This window comes from Anas acuta, chromosome 7, assembly GCF_963932015.1.
Source record: "Anas acuta chromosome 7, bAnaAcu1.1, whole genome shotgun sequence".
NCBI classification, from domain to species: Eukaryota; Metazoa; Chordata; class Aves; order Anseriformes; family Anatidae; genus Anas; species Anas acuta.
In genome coordinates, this window is record NC_088985.1 from 1,572,362 (window position 1) to 1,597,001 (window position 24,640).

Below are 24,640 nucleotides of genomic sequence, written 5' to 3' on the forward strand. Positions count from 1 at the left end.
GGAAACATTTCTTCAGCCAAAGAACCTCACACATACGGCATGCACACAGGTAACCACAGCCAACCTGTAATAAAAACTAATTGTTGCTCTTTATGGAAGCTCACAACATCTTTCCACATCCCCAGAGGAGGTTACCTCTCCTATTGAAATGCCACAGGATGGGTGCGAAGACGCAAGAAACCGCACTGCCAGCCAGGGTCTCCACCAGGAACTGGAGCCTTGAGCTGCTGGTTCAAAATGGCTTTTTGGAGGATATTTGCCATGTTGTAAGTCCTTTGCTCATCCAGGGTGTCCTGAAGCATCTGAGTGATGCTGGTTTTTTGATCCACCACATATCTCTCTCATTCTGGAGACATATGCTTCTATGTTTGTTTATTCATTTGTTTTGATATTTCTGGTCAGAGATATTTTCCCATATATCCAAGTCTGCCTCCACTCCAACACACCAGGGTCTCCAGATCATCCACTTTATGAGGCATTTTCTTAGCCTTAAATTGCAAGTGGAGCATTAACAGCTTCCTCATGCATCTGTCTGAAGCTTATTTGCTAAGTCTCACCCCATCCCCATCACACACTATGAAAACCTACACACATGAACCCTTGCCATGCTTTGTTTAATACTTTTTTTTTTCCCAGAAAAGTTGTCACAGCCAAAAATAGAACATTTTTCCATTCTGAAGAACAAGCAGCATTCCTGGGAATTCAGACAAATAGCATTGGTCAGAAAATTTCTAACAGATACCAGCACAGTCTGCAAGATCCCAAATCTGCTCTGATCTTCTCTGATGTGGGAAAGCATGCTCAGCATCCCTTCAACCACTATGCAGAATAATATCAGAAGCAACACATCACTTTCTGTATCTTCCTCTGTGAGAAAGTATTGTTACTCTTTGGAGGGACTTTTTTTGTAAGAGGAAATATCCCTCAAATAAATCTAATGCATAAGCCTTATCCTACGATCACTATACACAATAATCAACACTGATATTTTTAGCAAAGCTTTCATTTTAGATTTCCTACTAGAAAGCAAGCAGTATTTCATAGAATATCCTGAGTTGGCAGGGACCCACAAGGATCACTGAGCCCAACTCCTGGCTCCACCACACCATCACCCAAAACCCAAACCCTAGACCTGAGAGCATTGTCCAAACACTTGAACTCTAGCAGGCTCAGTGTCATGACCACTGCCCTGGGGATCCTGTTCCAGTGCACATTTTACATGACTGTATGTGAGAAAGTTATATATATTAAAGAAACTATAATCACTATTATGTATAATAGTGAATAAAGTTACATACAATAGTGAAACCATGTACTACTGAAGAAAGATTTGTACAATGGGAAAGTTCTGATTATTTAAAAATTTTCAGTAAGCCTAATACCTTACTAGTCACTAACTACTGCATATGAAATTCACTGGGAGATGTTCTTGGTTTAATTGAATCTGTTTAGAAACATGGGTTTCAGTTACATCTATGCAAACAGAGTTCCATTTTCAAAGACATCTGGAGTATTTTAGGAGCCCCCAGACTCTTTTTCAAGAGTGAAGGGCAGGGCAAACCCCAAGTTTCTTCAACCTTCCTTCATCCATGCTTAAATCCCTGATTGCCTTGAAGGAGACTTGGACACTTAGAAATTTTACTGACAATTTCATTAAAGAAATACAGGTCACCAAACCTGAGCCAGCAGCAAATCGCACACTGACAGCCAAGTGATTTGCATCTGAAGCTAAAAACTCGAGTCCTTTGACAGAGCATCATGAACAAATAACATGTCTTTAAGAAAGCAAAAGCTTTCTTGAGACTTGCATGGAACATAACTCTCTAATCCAAGCCATGCAGGGTCTATTTGAGAGGTCCCTTATGTCCAGTTTTGGTCACTGTCACATTCCCAGAGAGCAAGCAGTGATAGCAAAACAGCATCATTTAACTCAATGCAATACCTCAAAATTGGTCAAGCAGACACACCTGGATCCGCTCCCTTGTTGCTGCTATGTTCAACTTAACTCCAGGTTCTACCACATCAGTTTCCAGCTCATTGGCAATGAAGAGCTTGCTCTACCTTGCACATCCTGGTCCCTGTACATGTGAACAGAGTTTGGTATTACTAGACTTCCACATAGCATGTTTTGGAAGTGAACGTGCCCTCTTAATCTAATCACACTTATGGGAGGAAAAGAATATTTTTCTATTCTATTATACAGACTTCCAGCCAAATTTTATAGCACAGCCTGGAACCTCATTGCTACTAAACTGACAGGTGAGAAGTCTTTGGAGCCCATGATATTTTTGTTGTTGTTATTGGAAAACATCACCAATTTGGCAAAACTTTTCCATGGGAAAACATCCATTTGAATGGGCGATTTGCCATGCAAGCCCAACAGCACATGGCAGAGGAGATGAAGACACACAAGTTCCATGCTGACCTGGTGGTTTGCACTTTGCCAGACTTCTGCACCTTTGGTGACTGTCAGGGACATGTTGGCAAAAAAGATTTGGCTGTTGGATGAAGGAAAAACAAAAACCACAGTTCGGACTCCTTATTTAGTGTCTAACTTGATAAAATAATTATGTGAATTTCACATTTCAAGGGCATAGCTGGTCTATTATCTATCACATCCGAAACACCTTTCCTTCGAATTCACTTCCAAGCTTTGGTACAAATAAACAGTCGCTACATACATGCAAAATAGGGCCCCAATCAAAACAGTATGTTTAGCATTAAAAACACCAGCTTTGTTGTATGGAGAAAAGTTAGCATATACTTGTGGAAAAAAAAAAAAAAAAAGAATCACAGCCTTCAGATTTGGACACATTACCAGGAATCCAGCTAGAAAGCTAGAAAACAGATGGATACAAGGAAAAGCTACAAGGAAGAAGATTAGAGCACTGAGGGGAAACCACCGTCTGGGACCATGCAATATACAAGAGGAGACAGGACACCTTGCAGTACACCAGCAATTTGAAGGGTATTAGGCCTCTGCTGCCAAATCAACGTGGTAAATGGGTGTGTTCATGGAGGGGAGAGCTGTCTGTTGGTATATACTATGGATTTACTGTTCATAATGGAAAAGTACACAGTTTACACCAACCGATGTCCATGGGTGCTGCAATCTTGCTTTGGTAGAGGCTCCCATGATACAAGCCCATTAGATCAAAGCCAGATATCTGCCACCTCCAGGCTGGAAAGGTTCACTTATCAGCATATTTAGGACTGAAAGTCCTTTAAAAGATGCTTTAGCTCCTCCTGAGCTTACAGGCAGAAATTGCTCGAAATGAGGAAGCCTGAGGAGGTCAGACTAAAGGACTACAGCTAGTTTTTTGCAGCCCTAAAGAGGTAAGTCCCAATATAAAGAAAGCAAGAGCAGCAGCTAAGTTAGCACATACACCGCGCTGAGCAACTCTACTTCTATTTATTTCTGCAAGGACAAAGGGAAAAGGGCTAAAGAAAAAAGATTTTCTCAGATGACAGCTTTGCTTCAGCAGCTCTACATCCTGCACTGAGCACAGCAGGGCTACTGCGCCTCACACCAGAAATCAAAGAAGGGACCACATCAGCTCGTGGTGAAAGACCACAGATAAGATAGAAATCATCTTTTGACAGCAAGTGGAACAAAAACCAAGCTGGAGCTGTGGCGAGACAGGATGCCTGCAAGAGAAGAGAGGCCGTGAAACCCATGCCTTGGTTACTGAAGCCTGGCTGGGGGCAAGATCTCTGTGGGGGATTCACCCATCTCTGGGCAGGTTTCAGACCTTGGGTGTCTGCACCGTGCCGGAGCAGCATGCTGGTGGAAGGGCTGCAGAGCCTGATAGCCCCAAGCAGGGGATGGAGGCCTGGGTTATCTCATGGATGTGGAGAAGAGACAGGTGAGCACCAACCCAAGCGTGAGATAAAAAAGCATTACTAGGTGTACACACTGCTAAACCACACAATTATTCAAAATGATTATTCAAGAGCAACAGTCTCACATTAGGCTATTCAATGGGCTTCAATAATAAAAAAAAAAAAAGCAACCATATGCTTGAGATAGAAACTGATGATTACACCCTTACTAGTTTAAATTCAACACACAGTCCAAAGAGAAATAGCATTTATTTATTTTTACCAGTAACACTGCTTCCCCTGCATTGATTGGCAGCTTGGGCACAGGCGGTGGCCCACAGACCTGTGGCAGTTGCACGTGCAGGATTTCTGACACATTAAGTCCCTGGGGAAAACCATCTGCACCTCACCAAGCTGTCATTATTGTGCTGCTAACTACTTCCCTCCGGTCACAGAGAGGAAGACTGAAAATTAAACGATCTCTTGGGGAATGCAAAGTCTGTACAGAACCAGTAGTCATAGCTGCATGTTAAATCCAAGGTGAAATGCAGTGACCACGCAAATAGCTCCTAAAGGGATGCTTCTGGCATGACATTTTTTTTTTTTCTTTATCTGTTTGTCCTGTAAGTATTGTTTTTCCAAGCGAAGATCAGACTGGAAGCCTTCAGCCTAGAGATGTCTTTATCAAGAGCTACAACATCACAAGTGGTATAGAAGGGATGAGGAGGGACTGGCCTTTCACTCTCTCTTCTAACACTAGGACTGGGAGTGATCAACTAAAACTCACAGGACATACTTCTCTTCTTAGGACCTTTTGCACCTTTGCCCAATGATGTAGCAGATGCGAAGAGTTTATACGTCAATTTGAGGGGAAACTGGACCTGTGCTTTGAAGATGAATGTATTAAAAGATTACTAAATAGACAAGCCACTGCAGGCTCAGAAAGTCCCAGGCCACCAACTGTTTCTGGTTACAGGCTGATTGCGTATGTGATCACCCTGTTCTTAATCATCTCTGAACAACCAACCTCCAGCCACAGAGGCACGACACCAGTTTCAGTAAGTCAGAAACCCAAACGGTTGTATGGTTACACAGATGTACATCCAAAACAGTCATTCTTACATTTTAAGTCTTTACAGCAAGATGCTGAGATTTAAAAATAAAAAATGTAAAGCAGTCAGCACTGAACTTTTCGATTCTTGTATTTTAAATTTGCTCTCAGATACTCAGTTTTTAGGATATTTAGTATCCTTTATCTCCCTTGCTTCTCCTTGTCAACACATCTCACCTTGACTCACCACTCACCTTCCCACTCTCTGCAACTACATGAAGCTCGCTTTCTCTGAAGGACTTCAACTTTTCAGAAGACAGACATCAGAAAATATTAACCAAATATGGCTATGGCTCTCTATAAAAAGAGAAGAGTTGGATAACACTTCACAAGCTTCGCTGTACATGAATATGCACAATTTTAAACAAATAACTGTAGCTCAACAAACATATGTGCAAACAAGCTAAACACCAATGCCTTTGTCAAAAGGCAGTGACAAATAGCGGCAGGCCCACTCCTGCCACAAGTCACTCTTTGCTAACTTCATGGAGAGAAATTGCCCAAAGCTGCAGAGAACAGAGCATCAAAATGAAAGCACCAAAAAAGTAGCCAAGATGGTGCTTACCAATTTGTGGGTCCGAAACTATGCAAGACCAAACCAGCTCATCCACAACTGCTTCAGGAAGCAGGCTGATTTATTGAAAGTTCAGCTATAGACATGCATCAGGTGAACTGGACACTGCATTTCATCTGCCAAAAGGTCATGAACCCAATTAGAAAAATGCACTCTTCAAAAGGTCGATGAGTATCAAGGCAAGAGTATGAGGTTGCTGCCACTGGTATGTCAAACAATACTCTGGGCATCTTACTGCTGACAGGTAATTTGATTTTGGCCTGCTCTGCCTGCTTCTTTACCCAGCTGGAGTGGCTGCTGTATTTCCTACCACTGTTTCAAGAATAACTGGTCAGCTCTTTTCTCTTAGTAATGACTTATGCTGCATTTTCTGTAATCACTCCTCCTTGTTCTTCTGCTTGTCACATTGACACCTTTCAACAGATCATTCCTTCCTCCTTTTGCAAAATCTCTTACAGCCACCCCAGCACTTTCAACTACCTCCCCAAAGAAAGCATAAATTCGTAATTACAAACCTTTTCCCAGCTTTCCTATCTTGCTTCCTCTTTCCATGTATAAAACAGAGCAGGCCTCTTTTTTTTTTAAAAAAAAAAAAAAAAAAACAAAAACAAAAACAAAAAACTATTACTTACCTCGAAGACTGGGCTACATGGCCATCCCTCATGGGTGAAAAGAACAAAACTTTCTCTCCAGTCAAAGAGATGCAACTCATCTTAATTGAAAAACATGATGATTAAACACCAAATTTAATGCCAGACAATTGTCAAGCTTCTCCCATTCACATGATTTTAGCTCTCAGACAACCTCCTCCTCTCCTGATTGTGCTGTTGCACAGATTTTCTGCCCCAGCATCTAGATGAAAGTGCAATTACTGGTACAGGGTACAAAACATCCCTCAGAATGCTCTCTTATGCTTACTAGATTCCAAACTAATTTCCTTACCCAGGCACACTGCTTTACACAGCCCCTCTCTGGCAAACAGGAGCAGCTCTAGGGCACATTCATCTCCTTGTGCCACTTCCTCGGCAAGACCCAGTGGTGAGTACTGAGCAAAATAAGCACTGTGGGGAACACGTCTGCACAAGACTGCATCCACCTATCCATCTCCTGTTGTTGCAAAATGCATCAAAGCCTTAAGAAAAGAGTCTCACCTCCTCAGAGAAGCCTGAAGCTCTTGCACTGCTCTGAACCTACATAATCCAAATTTCTTACTCCAGAATTTATTCACAAAGGAAAGGATAAACATGTAACATAAGACCCTGAACACTGTGGCTTTTGCCTGGCCATGCTAAACCCTGGAGTTTTTTCTTTCTTTGCTCAAGAGCTTGGCTTTCTCGATCAAAGCTAAATCTACAACAGATGTAACAACCCAGAAGGGACTCCTCAATCCCTGAACCCATTTCCACTGCAGGCGATTGTGAAAGACATCTGGTTTAGCAGGGAAGCTAAAACATTGACTTAATCTGACAGCAACTGCTACCCATTTCTCCATCCCATGCCCAGCCACCTGCACTACAGCCAGCACACCATGGAAGGGACTAGGAACAACAGCACAGCTGGTGGACATCCAGCAGTAGGTGTTTGCTAGGTACAAGTGTCCCACGATCCTAGAAAGGGGTCAATCCTGTGCGATGAATAGCAGCCCCTCCCAGGGGTCTATACCCACCTGACCAGAGAACTTTCCTCAATGCAAGACCTACTCAATATTTGGAACACAGTTTTGCTATGAGGACAGGGGAGAAGAGAGGAAGATGAGGGGGAGGAAGAAATATCCTCAGAGGTTATCACAACTCAGCAAAACCAAACCTAATGCCCTGATCAAGTAAAAGGACTTCAGTCCCACTCCAAGGAGGAGGTTGAACTACAGAACACAGCAAAGCATAACGAATTTTTCCATGTACTTTGAAAATAGCGCCTGCAGGATTGCTGCATTCTCCTGAGAGCACCGCACTTCCCGCTTCTAGCTGTGGCCATCCTCAGTGTTTCACAAGGCAGAAAACCCTCTGGAGGCCAACAGCTCAACTAGAACCTCAACCTTGTCTCTGATAGTCAAGTTGTGCCATGCAATGCACACAACCTGAGTGAGCAGCCTCAGCCAGGCTCATGATCATAGGTTGGGGCTTTCAGCAAAGACACAAACTAGTGCAGGTCCTGACTGCTCACTGTGCTGCAGTCTTGCCATTGTCCACTGGAAATACATAGGAGCCAGGCAAATTAACTGCAGAGAGTCAGATCTCACTGTCAGTGGCCAGCACCCCCAGCTTCAGTCCTTCCCAGCAAAGCAGTGAGGATCTGCTTCTCCCTGCTTGGTTGACACAGTGCCTTGGCACTGCAGGGCAATAGTAACAACAAACTGGCATGAAGAAGTCCATACTTCTACAGCCAACATCAAATTATCTTCCCGATATCAGTTAAGAGATACTCTGACAAAGTAAAGATTTCTATAGGATTAAATCCTACTCACTTGATAAGTTTGACAGGTCCTATATTACTGCCCTACAAAAAGATCTCCAGATCTCATCCTCCTGGATCAGAAGCTTGCCAAATGGAGCTGCAGAGTTGAGAGCAAAGCTTGTTCCTTGCAGCATCTTCCTTCTTTGCTTCAACCCTCAAGGGAATTAAGGACAGACACCTCCTGGAGTGTTGCTGCCCAGACCCAACAAGAAAAGGACTCGTGGATGTCATCCATGGGTGCCCCACATTTGCCTGCTTCAAGGAAGGAGGAGTCAGGAGTCAAGACGCTGACAACCACCGAACAGCCATCAGAGGGACTCAGTAGTCAGCTCACTAAATTAAAGGAAAGTAGCAGTCAGAGTGAGAGTTGGGAGCACCTGGTTTCCTACAGTCACAACACGCTGCCTCCAGCACAAGGAGCAACAGTGAAGGAGAAGCAGCAACAAGGATGGCAAAATCCCCCAACAAAACCATTGCAGGGTGCATCATGCTCACGGGGGAGTGAGGGTGGGGAGCCAGAGCCACCTTGGGGTCCAGGACCTGCACTGGCCAGGAGCTGTGCTGATTGCTAAGGATTGAATAATGAAGCAATAAAGCACTTGCACCAAACTTGCAGAAAGCAACCTGCACGGTGCCAGGTGAACAGGTACGCACTACTTGCTTAATGGGAAAGGAGGGCATCATCCTGGAGAGACATTGTAAGAAGCAAATTTCCAGGTTCATAAAGCAGGGTACGAGCCATGACCTTGTTCTTTGACAAAGCTTTTCATTCCTTCACACAGGAGAGCAAAGCTGAGAGCCAGCAGAATGGACAACTCCCTGGAGTTTGCATAATCCCAGCCTGGCAGAACCTCCCTCCTCTCCTACTTCTTTGTATTACTCAGTATTTCTCGCTTCAGCATTTCCCATCTGTTTTCCACTCTTCCAGTGGAACTGCAGTTCATCCAAGGTGTCATTAGGCCCTCAGCCCTCTCCAGCTGTTGCAGCTCCGTTTACCCCAATTGCCCAACCATAAGTCTGATCTGAACAATAGCAAACCTTCAGATAATGAAAAATCATGGACCAGAGCTACTCTACTTGACCTGTGTATCAGGATTTATGGAAACCTTATGAAAAAGTCATGCCAATCCTAAATGCTAATATTCAGAGAACACAAGTAATTCTCCCTTTTGCTTGTGAATGGATGCTACTAATCTATTTGCACTGCTTTGTGATCTTTATACCAGCTCTTCACTCTCCTCCCATGCAAATGACAAGGTTTACCAAAGCTGGTTGCAATCTTTCCAACAGTCTAAAGCTGTGAGCCATCCTGTTTCCACAGTTCCAAGCACCTTTAGAGCAAACGACGCCCAAGCCAGCCTCTCAAATTCATCTCCCTTTTAAACTCAACCCTCCAGATGCCTCAGACATTTCTCATCAGCTGTTTTATACCATCGTCACAAAAACTCAGCAAATATTTCTAAATGTACCCTGTCACCCCTCTTCTTTCACAAGGTCTATGCCTCCACCCACAGGGTTTCTCTCTCCCATTAACAAATCCTGTCCTACATCAAAGACCACTTCCTTATCCTTGAATCTTGATTTCTACTGAAAACATTCATTCATACACGTATTTCCATCACAGAACCCTTCCCATTTTCTTCTGCCATTTTCCTTCTAATGCACAAAGGTAATGGAGGAAGGGGCACCCTGGATATCTGTCCAGATTTCCTGATCCAGTATTTCTCATGTGCTTTCATCGCCTTTATCTTCCAAGCCCCACTTAATCCTGATACTATTTCCAGTTCATTGAAGGCCCAAAAAAAGCAGAGCCTATTTAAGCGGACTGAATTATACAAATGGTATTTTAAAGTACAAACTTAAGCCTCTACAGCTTCTATCAACTTAAACTATTATATGAACAGGCTCTGAAGATGGAAAAAGATTTCCTGTGAAGGCGCAGTGTCACCTCTTTCAACCAGAATTAAGCTGTGCGATGCAAGACAAGTTATTAAACACAAGAAATGTCCTCAAAAAATAAAGTGGTAAAAACCCTTTTCTACTCTGCCATAAAATATAAGCCATGTGGAAACACTTGCAGCTTGAAAACATAGCCTAGCAGTTAATTAGTGATTTGTGTGTGTGTGCAGGTTGTTTAAACCAACTCAAGTATATGATGTGTCCATCATTCACATTAGCCTACATAAATGCAAGCAGGTTCATATAGTGCATCAGTAGCTCACTTAGCCAAAACGCGTTTGCTAAACTTTCACAATCCTGACACTTTCAAGCTTTTTTTTTAAAAAAAAAAAAAAAAAAAAAAAAGAAAAAAAGCAACCTAAAAGCATGCCTTCAGACTAAAGTTTCTTATACAAAAAATAATGGCAACAAAAAAGAAGTAAAAAACAGGCTAAAAAAGAATTACCTGTCCTATATTGCAAAGTTACCGGTAGCTAAAATTTGGAGACACGGGAAAAAAAAAAAAAAAGCAGAAAACAAGATGACAGACATAAAAGAAAATGAAACGTAAAAAAGAGAGCAGCCAGGAAAAGTCTAAAAGGACAGGGCACAAGAGATGCCAAGAAGGAGAAGAAAAAAAGCTATAGTTTTTTTTTCGTTTTTTTAATAAAGAAAGTTCTTGTCTGCCTAGAACCAGATACTTTCAACTGCACAAATCACAGAATCATAGAATCATCTATGTTAGAAAACAGAACCAGAGTTACCAAGAAAGGCAGAGGTGGTAAGAGGGGGTTCTCAGCAGCACCTCACCTTACAGAACCCACTTAGTTGAATACAGAAACATCATCACTAGCATATATCATCGCTCATTTCATAACCAAAATGCCAATCAACTAAAAAAAAAAAACATGAAAAAGTGCTTTACAAGAGCCTGCTACCAACATAACTCATTCTTAAAAGTAGGCTGATTTATAACTCAGTCTACAGGTGGTTTTTTTTGTTTTTTTTGTTAAAAAAAAAAAAGATCCATTAATTATTAACAAACACTTCACAACTGTCTAAAAGGAGATCTGCATACACTGCATTGCCATTTGCTGCTGTCACCAGAGGTAACAAAGGCTCACCAAAGCACCAGCTTTTAGCCATAGGTGAAGTATCAGCACATGCATCTTCTAACATCAACAGGATAAGTATAAATTGAATGTTCTATCCACATCTCAACAGTACTTTTTACCAGTTTTCATACTAGAATTCCTTTGTGAATACATCTATATATTTAAAGAAGCTACTCGACATATTGAACATTGTCCAGACTACTTTCCTGAAAGCTTCCCATTCTTCCTATTCTATTTCCATTTTCTGGATGAAAAAAAAGCTTACCCAAGAAAGAAATGTGTATTAACAGACTGGGTAACACTGCTTGCTGTTTTACTAAAACAATGTGAAATCTTTATGTCATTCACGGGAAAGGGCCAGATACAGCTGGCAATACCTCCACCCTGCATAAAGCGCCAAAAATACTTTCCACTTCTCTCACCGCCAAAGAGCAGAGAGCATCATGGCACCAAACATCTAATGGATATTTTTGGGGAGATGCTCAGCCAGGTTTAACACCGGGTGGACACTGAAACCAGCAGGAAGGAAGCAGGAATAACAAGAGATACCTAAATTCACTGAGTCCTATTTTTCTCAATAGAGTCATGCTAAACAATCCCAAGCACTTCCCGAGTGCTCACAAGGTGCTAAGCAGACTCTGGTTCCTCACCATCTCTCCATGACCACTGGAGATGCAGAGGCTGGCCACCGAGCTATCGCTCTGCTCCTCCCAGAGGCTGACAGGGTAACCCTAACACCAATGGAAAAGGAACATGCATTTCTTAAATTTAGGGCTGAAAGCCTAGTTTGAAAATAGACGAGCAACAAGTAACATAAAAACACAAACTCGAACTTCATGTGCATATAGAGCAGGGCTTTTCCACTAGATAAAAATGCATCTCATTGCCAACTTAAAGCTACTGCAGTTCTGAGATTGCCTAGGAAAACAATTCTGACTTGACTCATTTCATTTTGCTGGAAACGCACCAATTAACATTAAGAATAACGTAACGCACATTTTATACTGTTCTCTTGGAGACTAAAAATGATTTAGTTTCCCATAAAAGCAGTCCTACGCCTCACTGTGAGTGCATCACGGTAAAGAAACGGTTTTGAGAGGTCAGTGCACGCAATCCGCACTTCCAGTGTTTACACTTCTTTGAACGTCCTGAATATAAAAGGGTTTTAAGCCACAGTTGACTTAAAACCCCTTTACACACAAGGAGCTCCTCTTAGAAGCAACCTTTTCTCTAACAACCATGCTGAAAATCGCATCACTTACAAGCAAAATATTATCTGAACATTTCACACTCAAAATACTTCAATAAAACACCCACACGGTGACAAGAATGAGACTTTAATCAGTTTTAAGTGGAGTTTTAACACTAAGAGATAAAGGGTTGTTAAACACAATAACAAACGGACATCTGATTTGTATGAGGCATTATCCTGTACATGTCATACTTTGTTTTTGTGTATTCTCAGTGCATAGCATTACACACAGAGCCACTGTTGCACAGCACAATAGTATTTGAAGAGGCTGAATCAGAGTAAGGCTGCTTAACAGACTGATTTTTTTCTTTTAGTATCTATATATATATATGCTATATGAAAACAGACTGAAAATTTGAACCGGCAGAGAAAGGCAGCTCTGCCAAACACTGCAGTTGGAGCCCCTTTTAGTGCACAGTTCCACCCCATCCATCTGCATGCATGACACTTTTCTAACAGTATTTAAAAGGTAAACGAGGCACTTCGTGGCAACCACAGGCATCGTTAACATATTGCACACATTTGCTATGACTAAACATGGAACTTGCACACTAGCATCCTATTTTTCTTTGAAAGCTGAAACATCTGATGCTGCATGTAAACTCCAGTTTACCATGGGTGCCACAGGAATGAATCCGGATGCTATTCATACAACTGCCCTTTAATAGCTGTGGCAAATATTTTGAGTGGGGCTACCAATGACCAGGGACGCTACAGGGCCTAACAGTAAGCTCTTACAGAAGTGATGCCTTCAAGTAGTTTCAGACATGTAAGCTGTTGCACATCCAAAAAGTTTAAGCATACAGTCCAGAAACTCAAGGAGAGATTACCTACAGAATGCGTTTCAAGCTAATTATGAATACTGTCATAAATAAAGTTTTAATAAGGACTCAAAAACCTTTCAGTCATAGTAATTCTTGTCAACTTCTATGGGGGTGGTAACTGAAATAAAGTATAGGAGAGTATGTATAATATATATTTATATATATAATATATATATATATAATGCCATTTTTCCATTTCCAATGACTACACCATAAAATGTAAGCAAGGCTTCTCAAAACATCGAAACATTCAAAATCAAAACCCTCATTCCAACCTTCACATTCCAAAGGAAAAACAGTGCAAAAGCCCATCGTGTCATTATTTCCAATCCAGCCCTCAGTGTTACATATTGGAATCACACCAATCCAATTTTATTATCATGAGCTCAAGAGTGGGACACAGAACAGTGTCAATATCTGAGTACTTTTAAAGCATCAACAGGTCTGTTTATTAGCCAACGCAACTTTTTTCAACCGCTAAAAACAAAGTGAAACACGATTGAAAGGGTAATAATTAAATGTCATGTCCCAAGGTAACCACCTCCTGCTCGTCAAAAACAATGAGAATAATGAGCACTGGAACCAGCAATTTTGATCCAGTAAGATACCATAGTCTAATTAGACCTCTAAGTCAGAAGATACCGATCAGTTTTGTTAGAATCATGAATCTGATGAGCAAAGTTGACCAATGGATACCAAAAAAAGCACTTTATACCTTCCTTTACCCAAGAGTGATTCCTGCCTTGTCACATTCAAAATTCTTACCATTAATGCTGCTGTACAGGGCCCTTATGGATTCCATACACGGTTGTTATCTAGGCAAGAACACAGCTAATGAACTTTGACATCAGCACTAGTAATCTAATTGAAAAGGTATAAATTTGGGGACTGCAATTCATGGCATACTTTAGAGTGAACGATTTTTGTCAGCTTCTTCACATTTATATTACAACAGTAGTTGTACTGTTAAGTCATCTGCAGTCTGGGCATGTCAATTTTATACTTAAAGTAAATCTCAAGCCCTACTCCTCGCTACATCCCTATGAACAAATAATACAACATTGCCAGCTTAGAAATCTAATTTGTTTTGTGCTTTTTAACAGCAAACAACGTAGTTGACTTGTGTTTTTTGTTTGTTTGTTTTTAATGACAATGTACTTGGGGCAAGTTCTGCTTTTTAAAATACGTGTATTCATGTATGCGCAGTGTTGAGAATTCATGGCAACACTAGTCTCCTCTGTAATGTCTTTTTCTTTTTTTTTTTAGAAAACATCATAAGTACTGAGTATTCAAGTAAAATTCCCCAACAGTTAATGACATTTTTAGAAAAGTGTGCAAAACTGCAAAACTCATTGTAATAGAATGTGTAAGGTCAAAGGGGTGGAACAGCTGACTGAGGTTTGATTTAATAAATGCATCATAAATCTTAAAAACAAACACTAACCTGAAGAATCTCCAATTGAAATTTCCTGTGCACCACTACAAAATATTTTATATTAATGAGAAAATAGCTTGCAAGGCAGCACATTAAGTATTCACAGCAGGAATATGATTGAAAAACTAGTAACATAAATGTAAGGTGTTGACTGATGTATGTACTAATAGCATCTGACTTTTAGCACTGGCCTTGATTACACAGGAGATGGAGCAGCCATTACAATTCAGAAAAAGAACAATTAATAAATCATTGTCAAATTTTCTAACAATTTGTTTCAAGCCCATATTTTAGTTGATAGCCTCCACATTTGTATGGTTAAGTCATTGTTGCTGTGTTTCCTTTCTGTGACCCCAATAATTTTTCTCCCTTCATTTGTGGGTCTTTAGGATGTTGTAAAGGTTCATTCCTGTACCCCTATACAGAATCACTCCTCCTAGCTGCCTTTTCTAGCACCATTACACTTAAAAAAAGTAAAATGCACAAACAACAAGCAGTGACAGCGGCGACTCTTCAATTGTCCAGGATGAATTACGGTAGCATGCTAAAGAAAGGTGCACGTAAATAGCCGGATATGGTACACAGGCCAAGCTCCAGCAGACTATATTCCTTTCTGAGCATTACTTTCCATCCCCAATCCAAAATACATGCATTAGAATGTAGTAAAACCTTCTAGAAACATCTCTCAGCCAACTGCAGACTTTTCTGTTGCCACATAAGTGCAAAAAAAGGGGCAGGATGTGAACCTGTATAATCGTGTTTTTTCAAAACTTCATTTGGTGACAGAACACAAAAGGAAAAATTCCTACGTATACACATTAAGTCTGTCTCCACTTTTATAAAACTGGAATAAAATGGGAAAGTGCCATCTTTATAGTTCCTAATTGAAGTTTTAATGTCCTTTTGACACAAAAAGGTATATACATTATCAGAGCTACGTAACCTTTTTTATTCAACTGGACAAGTGTCAAACCCTGTAGATTTATAGGGCAAAACAAGATTGGTCAGGAAAGAATTGTTCCTATAATTGGTAATCTGACACTATGTCCTATTGCCATTTAAAAAGGTCCTTTTTTCAGTTTATTCAAGTTTGTCACTCTTCTTTTTTTTTTTTTTTTTTTATCTCCGATAAAAAAAATATTCAGACTTTTGTAATCTGCGTATGCTGATCTTCATCAAAAGGTTCATTCTCTGGATCAGAGTCAGTGGTGTCAGAGTATCTATAATGATCAGGTTCATTGTCACTAACATCTGGCGTTACAGAAGTTGAACTGCTAGCCTCTGGATTTGATGGCTCTTCTACTGTTTTTGTGAAAAATAGCTTCACCTGGGAAAGGAAAAAACAACAATTTAAAAAGGGAACCTGAACTTTAACAGAGCACAGGTTAACAAGTGAAATTTGGAACAGCATGGCTCCTTTCACTACACTGAATCACACAAGTGCTCCTCTCCCTAATCTGGAAACAAAAGAACAATCTCTTCGAATGGTAGCCAGCCTCCCAGTACCACTCCTAACAAAATAAAGAACAACTGGCAATACAGCAGGTTTTTTTTCAAGCCCAGCTGGAAGAGTTCTGCACCAACTATTCGTGCTCTTGAGTTATAGCAGGTGGACATATCACTGCAGTGGGCCATGCCACACTTAGCTTTTTGACTGTCCTAACTTCTGGACCTTTGATAGCACAGAGATTTTAATGAGTGCACAGGAATTAATAAAATACTTTTTCAACACTATAACCAGTTAATTTTTTTTTTTTTTTATGTTAAAGTCTGATCCATGCAGCATTCAGGTAACTATGATAATTACCTTCAAATAGTACTTGTATTTTATAAGCAAGCCAGACAACATCAGATTCTTTAAAATGCTCTTCTCATTTTGCAACAGTGTTGGCATTGGTTCACACTCCTCAAAGCTGAACTTAGATTAGGTTATAAAATATTCTCATGAAGTGGGTGCCTCTGTAAATCAACTCAGGAATTACACGTAGCTAATTGCAATGCAGCAGGTACAGAAAAGACTGCTGCCTGGGTCTCTGGGTTTCCTACTACTCATTTCTAAAAGGTTAAATAAATACTTTAAAAAAAAAAGTAAGCATTTTCTCCCAGTTTCTCACCAGCTTTGGAAAAAAAAAAAACTTACACCTTCTATTGACTTCCTTGAAAAGCAGATATATTTTAATACCCAGAACTTTGGAACAATACTGGCAAACCCACACATTACATTTCTACAGACAACAGTTTAAAACGGTTCCTCCATAAAGCAAGACAAACAAATGAGACAACTTCATGCAGCTTTTCAGCTTTGTTTACATTAAATATATACTGACCTTGAAGTTTGGAGAGAAATATCTGTTGGCTTTGTCTTTATTTGCTTTGTCTAGATCATTTTTTGTTAATGTAAGGATTAAATATTCCTTATCATTATCTGAGCGCTCTGTACTGAAAATACCATCAAGTTCCTGATCTGCAACTAGACTTCCATTTTCTACTTTGTCTGAATTTTCATCCAGTCCTATGAAGAATGTATTTACCCAAAAGTGAAACATTTTGTCCTAGGGGAGGAAAAACAAAGAACAAGCTTGCTTTAATATTCTCAAGCAGCATATTAATTTGACTAATATCATCAACTGGTCAAAAACAAATCAGTAATATTAAACGAAACTTGTTTGAACAACAGTACATCATTGGTTACATTGCAGGCAAAGACATTTTCACCAGTTCTTCTAGACAATATGCAAAACTCTGCATTAAACTAAATTTTAACCATTTGTGCTTTTAGAAGTGACTCCTTATAAAAGGCAGTTTTAAAAACAATCATACCTACAAAAAAAGCAGACGGCAATTAAAAAAGTGTTAAACCTCCAATCACATGGCACAGAGACATTTTTTTGCTCATACCTTGGCCAAGATACAGCCAAACTTAATAGTCAACCTGTGCAAACCAGCATAGGTTGACTATTCCACCACCAGCTCCCTTCATAACCATGCTTTTCTTTATTTTTATACAGAATAGTTGAGATTGAGCAAAGACACCCCACAATACAGAACTCCTACAGTGTACTCATTATTCGTTTATGGAGATGGTTTGTAACAGTCCGATGCTTGCAGCCCAGTGCTAAGAGCAGTAAGACTCTGAAAGGGGCTGCTCTTTTACACAAAAGGAAATCTTTAACTAGAAGCAGAACTTGATAGATGACCATCAACAGTTATCTGGAAAGGCACATGTTAGATTATCCACTGTAACACTGCAACAGGTATCTATGTACATATGTACAAAAGCAAAATACAGATGTACCACTGATTTTAAAAAGTCACTGGAGAACTAACTAGCTGATAGCAGCCAGTATATTACATCCATCGTTATGACGAGCAGGGCTGTCATAGCTACAGAACCTGCAGAAAGAAATGTTCTGCTCTGGGCTAGATAATCCCTGAAAATACTTCCAGGAACATCAACCTTTACACTCTCAGCTGTAGGATAGCTCTGAATGCCCTTGTGCTACTTCTGTCAGTCAAATGTAGATGTTTCCACATTCAGATACCATTAATAGGCTGGTTCTGACTAGCACACTAAGCACTTCTCTATGTGAAGCCTTGAGCTACGTTTAGTTCCTCTAAATGGAACCCTCTATTTTACTCTGCTTTGAATTTTAAGGCAAAAGATCCAAAATGCAAATAGCTAGCCTTCCCACAATAGCCAAAATTTCTGCGTTTCTGTTAAAGGTGATGGGACATGAGAAGGGAAAGGAAAAAAAAAAAAAGGAGATAGCACATACCAGAATCTAAAATATTTTTGATGTTATACAGGAACAGAACAGGAAGCAATTCCTTCTAAGCTACTTCACATGTTTAGTTTACTGGAGAGATCTAATTTCTTATAGGAAAACTGAGGTCCTGTCCAGTCTTCCCTGCTAAACACCTTTGCTGGAAAGCAGAGGGGCATCAGAGGTGATACAGAAGGGATTCTAGTGCACATCATATGACCATGCTTCCCAGATGAAAGCAACTGGGCACCAGTAAATCATCACATCTTCCCGTGGCACTGGGAAGAGCTGCTGCTTTTCTTATGCTCTTCTTCCTCACAAACTAATAAAAACATGTAAGCACGCAAACACTGGGAATTAAAAGGTGTCTGATGAAACAACTACCTGCATTCCCCACCGAAGTTCAGTAGCCCCATTTTCAGTACTCTAGGGTAAGACGTACAAAAAGAGTTGCCAGCTAGTAAGTGCTTCTATAAGGCACCTGTGAGATACCCCATACCTTTAAGGAAGTGAAGGGGGAAAGGTAAAAGTTGAGTATGTCAGCCAGAAGCACTTCTTGTAGTTAAGCAATTACCCACTTCGACACACCAGTACCTGATTTATCAGACTAACATGCTATGATTCCATTTGTCTTGGAAGGCTGATAGATGTTTGCCACTAACACCAAGTCCCCGGTTATGTCATCACCTATTAGGAAGTCTTGTTGGAGGCCATCCATTCAATACAGCAATCAGCAGGTTCTTGACAAGCCCAACCTATTCAGACACTTAGCACCCTCTTCTTCACTAATGCTACCTCATATACAGTCTTAAAAACATCCACCCTGGGGTCTGGAAGTAGAAGATGAATGTCCTGGAAAAGAGGGTTTTACTCCTCATAATGCCTCATGAAGAGAAGTGGCAGTAGGCAAAATCCTCATGAAGTCTTCAGGATAACTTGGTCCATATTCCTCTTGGGTTCTGAAGATGAATCCCCCAGAAGATACATAGTCATCCAAGGATATGACCACTCCTGCTCAAACCAAAATACCAGACAGGTCAAAACAGAAAGATCAAGGACATCAGCCCTCCAGCTACAGAACAGGAAGGACTGGAAGTCCAGGTTCTGTGATACAAAGTAGGAGAAGACAAGCCTGTGGCTGATGTTTCCAGCAGCTCAGTAAGCAATGGACATACCACCCGCAGCCTCATTTCTGATGGAGAGGTTGTAACTCCAGAGAAGATACAAAGAAAGTGCATTTCCACGCCCTGACCAGAGCTAAAGGAGATCCCACCTCTTGTAGGTGGGTGATGGTAGTACTGGCATCATTCTTCAGAACCACACTGCAAAAGCAGCAATGTACTTCAGTGCTGGTCCTCAGTGCCACGCCACCTCTCCAGTGAGGTCAGCAGAGGAGAGGATGAAGCTGATGACACTGCAGCCAATGAATGGAAAAAAAATAAGAGAATGGCTTATACCTACAGTGCTGAAGCAGCTTTGGAGGAAAACAGTGCCAAAGCAAACAAGGTCACTGGATGCAAACAAATGCTGCCAGAGGCAGAAGGCATGGTCTTGTCATGTCTCAGTTTTAAGCTTGATCAGGTGGAGCAGAACCAGAAAAAAATATTTGGTATATAAAAGCCAGCCTGAACAAGCAGCTGCAGGGACTCAGCCCTACTGATACAGCCTGGAGAAGACAAGACAAAAACTTCTCACCAGGTATCTTTTACTTTGTCTCCTTTGGGTAAATTTGCAGAGGTCTTCAGGGGCAGAAACGAAACAATATAATTTCACTGAGCTGGTTATTTATCTTTTTATCTCCCTCCAGCTTTTTAAACCATCAAGTTATTCTCCTTCCTTCCCTGCTACACTAACTAAATTAGCTTAAAAAACTAAGTTAATGGGTACTAGAACATTGCATAGCCATTCAAATTGAGGGAAGACCTGATCAAGCTTTTGGGAATTAGCTCTTATGGCTGGTAACTGCCACTGTTTTCGCTGGAAAGCAAAACCCATTACTCAAAGTGAGGATTCTGTCAGCTTCAGCTAAAAGTGGAAAGCTCCAAGATATTTCAGAGAAGACCATGAAGAAAATTGACATAGTATGGGTCAAAGAGAGGGATTTTAAAAAATTAAAGCATGAACAGAACTTGGGCTTTATATACCAAATGCGAGTATCAAAACAAGTGCCCACAGGAATACTACAGGAGGTTTCTGAAAAAGAGTATTAGCTATTTTTTTGTTTGTTTGTGTGTGTGTGTGTGTGTGTGTGTGTTGCATGGCTTTTTTTTTTTAATGTATTTTGCTTCACTTCACCTGTTATATCACAGGAATTCGCCTTAAAAATCTCAGATCTCTTTCTTCCCATAACTAAGTATGCATCATAAAATCTACAATGCAGTATCAGACACCTGGGTCAAAAGCTGATTTAATCACAATATTCTGACATACAATACTCTGACATGCAACACATATAACCCCTACCTTCCTTGTGAAGTTTCCCAGTTCTCAGGCTGAAAGAAAAATATGCCTCACTCTAGAGTTGATATTTGCCTCTAACTGCAGACTGAGATCCAAATCCCAGATCATTTAAGCCATCATCCAGGGGTTCCCATATCCTCATGGGAGTTTCATTTTGCAGAGACACCAACAGGCACTTAATCACTTTGCAGCAACAGATAAGAAATTTGGAGATGCTATCCAGCAATCAGAAGATAAAGAACATGTTTCAAGCTGTTCCAGGCCAGCACTATAATGGAACTGATGAAACTTGTACCATTTTCGGATCAGCTGTTGTCTTCTGACATTTTCAGAGAATTCTTCAGTGTTTCCTAAGAGCAATTGCCCCAAGTTTTCTTTAATCATAGAATCACAGAATGGTTTGCATTGGAAGGGACCATAAAGGTCATCTAATTCCAACCCCCTGCCATGCACAGGGACACCTCCCACCAGACCAGGCTGCTCCATCCAGCCTGGCCTCGAGCGCTGCCAGGGAAGGGACAGCCACAACTTCGCTAAGTCACCTGTTCCAGTGCATCACCACCCTCTGAGTAAAGATTTTACTAATCTAGTTATAATTAATATCTACTCTAAATCTACCCTCTTTTAGTTTAAACCCATGACCCCTTGGCCTATCACTACACTCTGACAAGGAGTCTCTCCCCAGATTTTCTGTAGCCCCTTTTAGGTACTGGAAGGTCACTATCAGGTCTCCCCAGAGCCTTCTCTTCTCTAGGCTAAACAGCCCCAGCTCTCTCAGCCTGTCTTCACAATGAGGGGTACTCCAGCTTCTTGATCATCTTCATAGCCTTCCTCTGGACTCAGTCCAACTGCTCAAAGTCCTTCCTATGTTGGGGGCGAGAGCTGAATGCAGGGCTCCAGGTGGGGTCTCATGAGAGCAGAGCAGAGGGGGACAATCCCCTTCCTCACCCTGCCACCCACACTGCTGTTGGTGCAGCCCAGGGTACAGTTGGCTTTTTGGGCTGCAAGCACACATTGCTGGCCCTTGTTGAGCTTCTCATCCATCAACACCCCCAGGTCCTTCTCAGAGCTGCTCTCCATCCATTGTCTGCCCAGCCTGTGTTTGGGATTACCCCGGCCCAGGTGCAGGAACCTTGCACTTGGCGTTGTTGAACCTCATAAGGTTTGCACAGGCCCACTTCTTAAGCCTGTGCAAGTCCCTCTGGATGGCATCCCATCCTTTCCCTCCAGCATGTCGACTACACCACTCAGCTTGGTGCCATCAGCAAACTTGATGAGGGTGCACTCCATCCCAGTGTCCATGTCACAGACAAAGATGTTAAACAGCGTCAGTCCTAATGCTTACCCCTGAGGAACACCACTCATCACTGGTCTCCACCTGGACATCGAGCTGTCGACTGCAAATCTTTGAGTGCAACCATCCAGCCAATTCCTCACCCACTGCGTGGTCTGTCCATCAGACCACAGCTCTCCAACGCAGAGACAAGGATATCACTGAGACAGTGTCAATGTTTTGCACAAGTCCAGGTAGATGATGTCAGGTGCTCTTTCCCTATTCACCAATTCTGTAACCCCACTGTAGAAGGCTACCAGATTTGCCAGGCACGATTTGCCTGTAGTGAAGCTATGCTGGCTGTCACCAGTCACCTCCTTATTTTCCATGTGCCTTAGCAGAGTTTCCAGGAGGATTTGCTCCATGATCTTGCCAGGCACAGAGGTGAGACTGGCTGGTCTGTAGTTCCACAGGTCTTCCTTTTTTCCCTTTTAAAAAGTTGAGGTTGTGTTTCCCCCCTTCCAGTCAGTGGGAACTTCAGCAGATCACCATGACTTCTCAAATATGGACAGTGGTGTAACAATTACGTCCACCAGTTCCCTCAGGAGCCATGGATGCATCACATAGGTCCCATGGACCTGTGCACCTTCAGGTTCCTTAGATGGTCTCAAACCTTTTCCTACAATGGACAATTCATCATCATTCTCCCAGTTCCTGCCTTTGCCTTCTGGGCTTGGGCCATGTGGCTGGAGCTCTTGCCAGTGAAGACAAGAGGCAAAAAGGTCACCTCAGCCTTCTCTATTCCAGGTAACTAGATCTCCTGTTCTGTTCCAGAGAGGGCTCACAATTTTCCAATCTTCCTTTTATCACTGATGTACCTATAGAAGCCTTTCTTGTTGTGCCTGATGTCCCTGGCCAAATTTAATTCTAATAGGGCTTTGGCTTTCCTAACCTGATCCCTGGCTGCTCACACAATGTCTCTGTATCCTTCCCAGGCTATGTCCTTGCTTCCACCTTCTGCAGGCCTCCTTTTTCTCTTTGAGTTTGGCCAGGAGCTCCTTGTTCAACCATGCAGGCCTCCTGGCGTATTTGCCCGACTTCCTCTGTTGGGATGCATCACTCCTGAGCTTGGTGGAGGTGGCTCTCAAGCAGCTTTTTTGGGCTCCTCTTCCTCCCAGGGTTTTTGTCAGGTGGCCTCTAGCAGACCCCCACTATAATGTCCCCTGTCCTTGCCCTCCCCGTAATCCTGACCCATCAGCTCTGTCAGCTCCTCATCCATCCCCAGGCAGACCCCAAGGCATTGCAACCACTCACTGACAGGGTGATGTCCCCTCCTCACCTCCCCTGCCTGTCTTTCCTAAAGAGTCTGTATCCTTCCATGCTAACATTCCAAGTATAGGGGCCATCCCAGCACATCACCACGATGCCAGCAATGTCACAACCCTGCAGGCATAAATACATCCCTAACTCCTCTTGTTTATTCCCCATTCTATGTGCGTTAGCATAGAGACATTTAAGTTTGGCTCCTGATGAAGCTGACTTACTGGCTGGAACTCCTCTGTGCTGCTCTTCAGGTGTTCTCCTGATGACCTATGATCCTTCTCCAGGCTCTGGGCATCTATCGCTGACTCCAGCATCAAACTGGCAGGAACAGGATGGATTGAAGTTTCCCTCCCCCAGCAACTCCAGTTTAAAGCCCTCTTCACCAACTTGGCAATCCTACGACCGAAAATGCTCTTTTCCCTTCTCTGACAGGTAGACCCAGAAGACCAGGTTTCTCAAAGCAAGTCCCATGGTCTCGGCAGACGAACCCGTATGTGGCACCAGTCCTGTAACCATCTGTTGATTTGCCAGATTCAACTGGCCCTTTCAATCCCCTCCCCTTTTTGATGAAAAAACTATCTGCACTCCTGATTCCCTAACTGCTGCTCCCAGGGCTCCATAATCCCTCTTGGTACTCCTCAGAGTGCTCTTGACTGCATCACAGGTGCCCACATGGAACAGCAGCAGCAAATAGTCTACTTCTCCTCCATCAATAAGGGAAGGGCTCCTAAAAAGGTCTCCTTTACCCCAAGGCTCTACAGGCAGGAAGACTAAGATCCTCTGTGTTATTTTTAAACATCCTCGTTGAACCAAATGGTATTCAGATACTTTGAAATCCTTTAAAATTATCATGTCAACATCAATAACTGGAAACAAAAGGCTTCAGACAGGTACGTGGAAGCAATCTGTGACAGGCTACATCAGCAGCTTGAGACGGAAAAAGAGCCAAGCTATAGGTCAAAGGAACAAAAAACACACTCAAAAATAAAACAAATTACTAACTTCTATCTATCAGAAATTCATACATAACACTCGTACTCAAGTCTTATGCCATTTTTTTCTCTTATTAGCAAGCATACAGAATGAAAGGAAGTAACTACATCACTGAAAAAAAAATAATGGTCCAAGAATATAGAAAACAACTTTACTAAACAAGAAAGACCAGAAGTTTTGAACTTACTAGCTGATGACAGGTAGTAGAGATTGTGACAGAGCTGAAACAGGGCAACTCGTTCAAAGCAGTCACCCTCTTAGCAAGATCTTCTCAGCAACACCAATAATCCTTTAGCTAAGGT

At 41.7% G+C, this 24,640-nt stretch overlaps 1 protein-coding gene across 1 annotated transcript in view; it reads right to left on the bottom strand.

The window, feature by feature from the left end:
* Positions 1–12,335: 12,335 nt before the first annotated feature.
* Positions 12,336–24,640, bottom strand: part of PTEN (phosphatase and tensin homolog) — a 48,968-nt gene continuing 36,663 nt past the window's right edge. The window contains exons 8-9 of the mRNA XM_068687859.1: positions 16,853–17,077; positions 12,336–15,852 (exon numbers count right to left, since the gene is read on the bottom strand). Coding sequence (XP_068543960.1) covers positions 15,667–15,852; positions 16,853–17,077 — 411 coding nt within the window. The 3' untranslated portion in view covers positions 12,336–15,666. The remainder of the gene's footprint in view (positions 15,853–16,852; positions 17,078–24,640) is intronic.